This window comes from Neoarius graeffei, chromosome 25, assembly GCF_027579695.1.
Source record: "Neoarius graeffei isolate fNeoGra1 chromosome 25, fNeoGra1.pri, whole genome shotgun sequence".
NCBI lineage: Eukaryota > Metazoa > Chordata > Actinopteri > Siluriformes > Ariidae > Neoarius > Neoarius graeffei.
Genome location: NC_083593.1, coordinates 15,694,912 through 15,704,584, shown reverse-complemented (window position 1 = coordinate 15,704,584; position 9,673 = coordinate 15,694,912). Strand labels below are relative to the sequence as shown.

The 9,673-nt window shown below is 43.2% G+C and overlaps 1 protein-coding gene across 1 annotated transcript; it reads left to right on the top strand.

The window, feature by feature from the left end:
* The first annotated feature begins 841 nt into the window (after nt 1-841).
* On the top strand, nt 842-9,153 carry pigp (phosphatidylinositol glycan anchor biosynthesis, class P). Its single transcript, XM_060908241.1, has 4 exons — nt 842-1,193; nt 1,294-1,366; nt 2,166-2,284; nt 7,084-9,153. Exons 1-4 carry the CDS (start codon nt 1,112-1,114, stop codon nt 7,200-7,202), a joined length of 393 nt encoding a protein of 130 aa, XP_060764224.1. The 5' UTR covers nt 842-1,111; the 3' UTR covers nt 7,203-9,153.
* Nucleotides 9,154-9,673: the final 520 nt, after the last annotated feature.

Genomic DNA, 9,673 nt, shown 5'->3' with positions numbered 1-9,673 from the left:
TTTGCTTATCTGGAGGGTAAGCTGTGGAGAAAAATACTTGACGTGCTAGAAAAAAAATGACTTCCATTTTGGAATCAGCATGCCAATTTTAGTTTTAATCAGCATAAAAATCTAATTTTCTCAACAGAAATTTTTTTTCAAATTGTTCCCCAGTGGGCGTCGAGAGTCGATTTCAAAGTGATGAAGAGTCGATTCTGCGCCGCACACTTGTATCGGTTCCAGTTCAAACCCTTCCTCCCCTTCTCTTTCTCTCACACACCTTCTCATCTCATCTCATTATCTCTAGCCGCTTTATCCTGTTCTACAGGGTCGCAGGCAAGTTGGAGCCTATCCCAGCTGACTACGGGCGAAAGGCGGGGTACACCCTGGACAAGTCGCCAGGTCATCACAGGGCTGACACATAGACACAGACAACCATTCACACTCACATTCACACCTACGGTCAATTTAGAGTCACCAGTTAACCTAACCTGCATGTCTTTGGACTGTGGGGGAAACCGGAGCACCCGGAGGAAACCCACTGGGAGAACATGCAAACTCCACACAGAAAGGCCCTCGCCGGCCACGGGGCTCGAACCCGGACCTTCTTGCTGTGAGGCGACAGCGCTAACCACTACACCACCGTGCCGCCCCACACACACCTTCAAACTATAAATTAGGAGTACGAGTAAATCGAGTCGATTCTTATATTGGAATCGAGCAGATACGAGTCGATTCTTATATTGGAATCGAGCAGATATGAGTCGATTCTTATATTGGAATCGAGCAGATATAAACCGTAGCTTGTAGTGCTCCTCCAAACCTGGTGATGGCAGTAAACAGCACTGAAAGACTCAACGACTGGAAAAACAACTGAAGGACACTTGAGAAAGGGAAGTATAGTACTGTGTTTCTCGTATGCTATATATATATATATATATATATATATATATATATAAAGTTTGGCATATATAATGAATTTAATTTTAAGCAGCTTTATAGCTTAAAATGTAGTAAAATATAGTGATCTATGCTAGTAGCCTCTATTGTTTCCAGGGTTTGTAGTTATAACACACACACAGTGTTGAAATGGTAGTTACCTGAATTCCAGGTGAGGCTGTTGTTCATCATCATGGTGGAAAATTCTCCTTCACCTCTGCCTGAGAGGGCCATCTATGGGTTTGTCCTCTTCCTGGGCTCCCAGTTTGCTTTTTGTAAGCACTTTAATGTGTTTAACTAACAACAGTCATTCAAATCTGTCTACATACTCTGTGTTTGAAGGTTTATTTCTTTGTGTGTGTTTCTCTTACTCAGTACTTTATTTAGTTTGGGCCTGTGTTCCTGAGACCTGGCTCCACGCTGCTGGCTTAACGTACTGGCCTCAGAAGTACGTGAACTATGTTATTTGGTAACCTAGAATGAATGAGAGAAAATGAAATGGTGTGTGTGTTTATAATAGGCATATAGACTGCTATTACTATGTTATCAGATACTCGCTGTAAGTATAAGTATCAGGGGTGGTGCTGGACGTAAGTACTGGATCAGTTTCGGACTCAGTGTGACCTTGTCCTGATCTATCTTTTGTGCTTTTGGAGAAGAACCTCAGAATACACAAACTAGGCACTCCCTAATCAAATCCACGGCCATTTAGAAGGCAGTGTATTTAGGTTCTTTTAATTTGGCCAGATTTGAGGGTGGTGTAGTGGTTAGCGCTGTCTCCTCACAGCAAGAAGGTCCTGGGTTCGAGCCCCGGGGCCGGCGAGGGCCTTTCTGTGTGGAGTTTGCATGTTCTCGCCGTGTCCGTGTGGGTTTCCTCCGGGTGCTCCGGTTTCCCCTACAGTCCAAAGACATGCAGGTTAGGTTAACTGGTGACTCTAAATTGACCGTAGGTGTGAATGTGAGTGTGAATGGTTGTTTGTCACTATGTGTCAGCTCTGCGATAACCTGGCGACTTGTCCAGGGTGTACCCCGCCTCTAGCCCATAGTCAGCTGGGATAGGCTCCAGCTTGCCCGCAATCCTGTAAAACAGGATAAGCGGCTACAGATAATGGACGGATGGATTTGAGAGTGACCTGGCATCCCTGGCACAGTATAATCCTGTATTTCTTGTAGGAATTTAACTTTGAAAACCAGACAGACATCCTGTAAGTGTAATATATGGGGGGGGAACCCTCTGTTTTCTCCAGGTATTGGGCCCTGGCCATGCCGATTTATCTGCTGGTTGCTTTAACCATATGTTTTGTGGTGCTGTTTGGAGTCAATATGATAAACACGGCTCCCCTATGCTCTGTGGACAATGTCACAGGTAAGACACCACGTCTCCATTTGATTATATGTATAAATCTTGGTGCTGCACTGACTCTGGGGTTTAGGCTCCGTGTTGTAACTCTTTATCTCACTGTCATATGATGGTTCTTGTTCTGTGCAATCTTTTTTTTTTTTTAATATACACACGTGAAATGAGATTATGCCGTATAATAGAATTATAAATATTCGAATGAGGATGTATTTACATTTCTGATACACGATTTGACTTAAAATATGTCACTCTACCTTTCTGGAAGGTTCATGCATGTATTTCTGTATCTGCGTATTTTATTTATTTATGCTTTCAAGTGAATATGCTTCACTTTTTTCTTTGGAATAGAACAGTGTTTTGTAGATTCGCTTTTGTCTGACACCACCACACTACTTTAGTGTCTTGCAAAAGTATTCATCCCTCTTTGTGTTTGTCGCATTACAAGCTGGAATTAAAATGGACTTTTGGAGGGTTAGCACCATTTGATTTACACAACATGCCTACCACTTTAAAAGTGCAAATTGTTTAATTGTGTCACAAACAATAATTAAGATGAAAAAACAGAAATCTGGAGTGTGCATAGGTATTCACCCCCTTTCGTATGAAACCCCTAAACAAGAGCTGGTCCAACCAATTCACTTCATAAGTCACATCATTAGCTGATTAAGATCCACATGTGTGCAATCAAAGTGTCACATGATGTCTGTATAAATCAACCTGTTCTGGAAGGACCCTGACTCTGCAACACTACTCAGCAAGCAACATGAAAACAAAGGAGCCTCCAAACAGGTCAGAGACAAAGTTGTGGAGAAGTATGGATCAGGGCTGGGTTATAAAAAATATCCCAAACTTTGAATATCCCAGGGAGCACCATTAAATCCATTATAGCAAAATGGAAAGAATATGGCACCACTACAAACCTGACAAGAGAAGGCCGCCCACCAAAACTCACAGACCGGGCAAGGAGGGCATTAATCAGAGATTCAACAAAGACACCAAAGATAACACTGAAGGAGCTGCAAAGATCCACAGCGGAGATGGGAGTATCTGTCCATAGGACCACTCTAAGCTGTACACTCCACAGAGCGGGGCTTTATGGAAGAGTGGCCAGAAAAAAGCCATTGCTTAAGAAAACACATTTGGAGTTTGCCCAACAGCATATGGCAGACTCCCCAACACATGGAAGAAGATTCTCTGGACAGATGAGACTAAAATGTATCTTTTTGGCCATCATGGGAAATGCCATGTGTGGTACAAACCCAACACCATTCCTACAGTGAAGCATGGTGATGGCAGCATTTGGGCTCAGGCCAAATTAAAGCTAGACGGCCTTTTGATTTCATAAAATCGGTGAAATTTAGTTCCCTCTGAAATTTGGTTATTGTGATATGTTTATTTCTGCAATATGTCCAAAAAAACCCCCAAAACAGGCCATTCTGTGGTTGGGAAGTTATTTAATTTGAGGCAATTCCCGAGCAAATAATGTGCATGAAATTGCTCGCTTTGCGCAGTCAAGCAGACCGAGGAAGTCCGTGTGTGCATGCGCAGATTTCCCTTCTTTTGGGTTTTACGGCAGCTAGCATCCAGTGTTGCATTACTGCCATCTACAGGTTTACCTTGATCGTGCACTAACAGTCACATCATTCTGTCGCTAAACGAACAGCTGAGCGCCGATATTTATTAGTTTGGTCCTGCATTTCCTTTCCTTCGAACATAACGTCTTTTCTTCTCGCTTTCCGTTACTGTAGTCGGTATTTCACGTTTCATTTGCATCCTCCATTTTCCTCTCCGGTTTCAAATTTGTATCCCACAATGCCTTGCACAAACGGGGAAAGCCCACCACGTCATGCATGATGTACAGTGGGGCAAAAAAGTATTTAGTCAGTCACTAATTGTGCAAGTTCTCCCACTTAAAAAGATAAGAGAGGCCTGTAATTTTCATCATAGGTATACCTCAACTATGAGAGACAAAATGAGAAAAAAAATCCAGAAAATCACATTGTCTGATTTTTAACGAATTTATTTGCAAATTATGGTGGAAAATAAGTATTTGGTCAATAACAAAAGTTCATCTCAATACTTTGTTATATACCCTTTGTTGGCAATGACAGAGGTCAAACGTTTTCTGTAAGTCTTCACAAGGTTTTCACACACTGTTGCTGGTATTTTGGCCCATTCCTCCATGCAGATCTCCTCTAGAGCAGTGATGTTTTGGGGCTGTCGCTGGGCAACACAGACTTTCAGCTCCCTCCAAAGATTTTCTATGGGGTTGAGATCTGGAGACTGGCTAGGCCACTCCAGGACCTTGAAATGCTTCTTACGAAGCCACTCCTTCGTTGCCCGGGCGGTGTGTTTGGGATCATTGTCATGCTGAAAGACCCAGCCACGTTTCATCTTCAATGCCCTTGCTGATGGAAGGAGGTTTTCACTCAAAATCTCACGATACATGGCCCCATTCATTCTTTCCTTTACACGGATCAGTCGTCCTGGTCCCTTTGCAGAAAAACAGCCCCAAAGCATGATGTTTCCACCCCCATGCTTCACAGTAGGTATGGTGTTCTTTGGATGCAACTCAGCATTCTTTCTCCTCCAAACACGACAAGTTCAGTTTTGACCAAAAAGTTCTATTTTGGTTTCATCTGACCATATGACATTCTCCCAATCCTCTTCTGGATCATCCAAATGCTCTCTAGCAAACTTCATACGGGCCTGGACATGTACTGGCTTAAGCAGGGGGACACGTCTGGCACTGCAGGATTTGAGTCCCTGGCGGCGTAGTGTGTTACTGATGGTAGCCTTTGTTACTTTGGTCCCAGCTCTCTGCAGGTCATTCACTAGGTCCCCCCGTGTGGTTCTGGGATTTTTGCTCACCGTTCTTGTGATCATTTTGACCCCACGGGGTGAGATCTTGCATGGAGCCCCAGATCGAGGGAGATTATCAGTGGTCTTGTATGTCTTCCATTTTCTAATAATTGCTCCCACAGTTGATTTCTTCACACCAAGCTGCTTACCTATTGCAGATTCAGTCTTCCCAGCCTGGTGCAGGTCTACAATTTTGTTTCTGGTGTCCTTTGACAGCTCTTTGGTCTTGGCCATAGTGGAGTTTGGAGTGTGACTGTTTGAGGTTGTGGACAGGTGTCTTTTATACTGATAACGAGTTCAAACAGGTGCCATTAATCCAGGTAACAAGTGGAGGACAGAGGAGCCTCTTAGGCCCACTTCACACGGGGACGGTCTGAAACAAAAACGCAAAAGTCCGTTTTCGTTCTCACTTTTTTCCGTGTCTACACGACCGTTTTCAAGGAGGAAATCTGCGTCTATACGGTGACGCATAAATGTGTGGAATTCAATTGGATGTGCATGCCAGGCGGCTAGGTGGTGCTGTGAAAGACCTCCGCTATGTCTGCACGCATGCGCAACGTCTTCCGTCTTGTCTGATCTGCACATCTGCGCTGCGAAAACTTTGACTACTCTGGCTATGGTAAGTAAGAAAGTAAGTAAAAAAGTAAGGGCATACTATACCCGCCTCTGTTCATTAACGGTATATGTGCAGATTCGGTATAGATGTTCGAAGGACTCCTGGACGTTTATTAAAGCTGCTAGAGCAGCTTGAAGGTCCGTTGGATCGATGTAATCAGATATGCTCTTACTTTTTTACTTACTTTCTTACTTCCCGGGCTGGCATGTACAGTATATGACATGTATGACGTAAACACGTACCCGACGTGAGCAGATCCGAGCAGAGTTTTGCGTATTGGGTAGTTTAGACGGATATGCAATGGGGGCTGTTTTTAACTTATCCACTCTGGAAGACGTTTTCAATTTTTTCCGTTTTTCAGCCTCGGAAACGCCGTCCCGTGTAGACGAAAGGCACTTCCGATAAAATATTTAGTCGTTTTTACCCGACAGCGTCCTCGTGTAAATGGGCCCTTAAAGAAGAAGTTACAGGTCTGTGAGAGCCAGAAATCTTGCTTGTTTGTAGGTGACCAAATACTTATTTTACCGAGGAATTTACCAATTAATTCATTAAAAATCCTACAATGTGATTTCCTGGATTCTTTCCCCCCATTCTGTCTCTCATAGTTGAGGTATACCTATGATGAAAATTACAGGCCTCTCTCATCTTTGTAAGTGGGAGAACTTGCACAATTGGTGGCTGACTAAATACTTTATTGCCCCACTGTAGTATCTTGAATTGCGTCATGGTGAAGCAGGAAAAACAGCGGGGAATTTAGAGCCATGTGGCCCTAAATTCATTAATTGTTCTATTTAAAAATAAATAAATAAAATTGGAAGTCTGTGATTCAAATTCGGTAGCTTCTGGTCCACTAAACAAAAGTAACTTTGTCAGGGAAAATTCTTTTTATGACCTACACTTGAAAAATCTGAAAGGCAGTATAGCGTTAACTGGAGGCCATGTATTAAGCTCTAGCTTCATGTTGCACAAGTCGTGGCTATGATGATTGGTGGCGTCCATGTATTAATTTGGAAGCATAACTTCTGCCTTAAAAAACTCACCTCAGCAGCTCTGTAATAACCCTCCTGTCTCTTAAGAAGCTGAGATATGCAAATTTAAAAAATTCACTGTGCTGTAATGTATGTGACAGGCTTCTTCCTCATGTTTTTTTTTTTTCTTTGCTCTATCAGAGGTATTTGGAATTAAATTGTTTATCATTTAAACATGTATATGACACTTCAACTTTTGACACTTCCTCAGACTCGTACACCCTATTTGTTGCACGCGAATATATCTTTTTTTTTTTTTAATACAAAAGTCCCTGTTATTTATTTCTATTCCCTTTCAGATCATTTTACTAAGACTCAGCTGCAGGATCCAGGCCAGAAAGGGGCCATACCTCGACTGCAAGATCTGTCCATTAGTGAAGTCAACCATCGTTTCTACCTCACCCACAGTGAACTCTGAGACGCCGTGCCCTTGCACGATGCCTCCCGTCTCCAAATTTCTGATCTGCGTTGATCCATATAGATGGCCAGCATCCAGGATTCCTTTTCATCGGTCCTGACTTTTGGAGTTTGCTGAGGTTTTAGATGCACCTTTTCCATCACTCACTCATGACAGGACAGACATTTGACTTTAAGGTGAACCCTCAGCGTAAGGTATGGTAAACACATGACCCTCAGAGGTGGAGCCTCATCACGGTACTGAGCAGTGGGGGAAAGTGCTAAACAACAAGACAGGTAGAAGAACTTTTCACAGTCCGAGAGCGAGAGAGGAAGTAACCAAATTATGCTAGGTTTGCTTGTTGATAGAGCCGCTGTCTGAAAGTACAACGTGATTTGCAACGATGAAAGCTTTCCGAATGCCGTCTGGATCTTGTACTTTGGGAGCTATAGAATTTTGAGTCACAGTTATTTAAAAAAAAAAAAAAACGAGTGAGGTTTTGAAGTTTAATTTGTCTTCTCCATTAGGGTCTGGAGAAAAGAGTAAGAGAACGAAGACATTTAAATGTTACAGAGAAAGTTTTGGATACAGTTATTTATTAACACGACAGTTCTCAGGGCTCGGTGACTCTTACAGTACGCGTTTACAGATCTACAGCTCGGTGATTTTCCAAAGTTAAGACGCGCACACCTACTCATTCATAGGCTTTTCTGTATTTTGACCATTTTCCACATTGTAGGACAATACTGAAGACATCGATTATCCATAGCCGCTTATCCTGTGCAGGGTCGCAGGCAAGCTGGAGCCTATCCCAGCTGACTACGGGCGAGAGGCGGGGTACACCCTGGACAAGTCGCCAAGTCATCACAGGGCTGACACATAGAGACAAACAATTCACGCTCATATTCGCACCTACGGCCAATTTAGAGCCACCAATTAGCCTAACCTGCATGTCTTTGGACTGTGGAGGAAACCCATGCAAACTCCACACAGAAAGGTTCTCATCGGCCACTGGGCCCGAACCCAGAACCTTCTTGCCGTGAGACGACAGTGCTAACCACTAAAATTTTTCGTATTTTAGATTCTTCAAAGTAGCTACTGTTTACCTTGACGGAGCTTTGTACGCTATCGGCATTGTCTTAACCAGCTTCATGAGGTAGTCACCTGGAATGCTTTTCCATGAACAGTTGTGCCTCGTCAAGAGTTAATTAGTGCAATTTCTTGTCTTCTTAATGGGTTTGAACGCTATCATACAGTAAACAGGCCTATTCCACAACTGTAGTAATCCATATTATGCCACGAACCGCACAACTAAGTAAAGAGAAACGACATCCAGCATTACTTTGACATGACGTGTCCTTTTTTTTTTTTTTTAATTAATAAAAATAAAGAAAACACGTTGAATTAGAAAGCATGTCTTTCTAAAGCTTTTGACTGGTACTGTACATGCACGTGTTCCCTGATGGATTTCTTGATTAAAATCATGATCCACTACTGTTTGGTGGTCATATTTGTAAACCTGGGGGCGTCATGGCTCAGGTGGATAAGGCGCCATACCATAAACCCGGGGACCCGGGTTCGAGTCCAACCCGAGGTCATTTCCCGATCCCTCCCCGTCTCTCTGTCCCGCTCATTTCCTGTCTCTACACTGTCCTATCCAATAAAAGTGAAAAAGCCCAAAAAATATCTTTAAAAAAAAAAAAATTTGTAAACCTAACTACCTGATGACTTGAAATGAAAGCAGTTAATTGAATACGCACAAACTAATAAATAAGGTTCCCTTTAATCAAACTACGTTATCTGTTTTATATCATTCCCTGGCTGCAAAAAAAAGCATTTTTTTTGTTTTCCTCCTGCATACTGTATTAATTTACAGAAATGATGTCTGGTTTGTCCCATATTTTATTAAATCTCACTTTAAAAAAGCATGCTGCTATTTGTTGTGTATACACACTCAATTCGGATGTGGGGGGGGGGGGGGGGGGGGGGGATGTTCACCTCTTGAACCCAGACTGGAAGTGAAATGGTCACCTGGCTATCTGTCCATCTCCAGGACTTCACAGAGGCTCTTCAATCAGTCTGCTCACCTCTCCTGCCCTCACCTGTCCCGTCCTGCCCCTGCGTCCTCGTCCTTCCTGCAGACAGGTGAAGGGTCGGCGGCCACCACCGCCGCAGATAACCCGTCATATACAAACAGAGCTGGTGTCGAGTGGCTGGCCACTGTTTAACCCTACCGTTACCTTCTCAGACCTTCAGCTCCACTGCCCTTCTCAGAGCCAGACTCTAGAAACGGGGGGTGGAGGGAATGTATCCTGTATATCAGCTAGCCACGTGTAAGAGTGATGCCGATGCTCCATTAGCCTCTGACCTTTAATTATGCTAATGACTTTTTTTATAAAGGCTGAAATCTTTTGTGACAGTGCAAAAATTTATACTCCTCCACAGGTTCTGCATGGGGCAAAAATCTCTCTCATGTTCATCCATTATGTCTA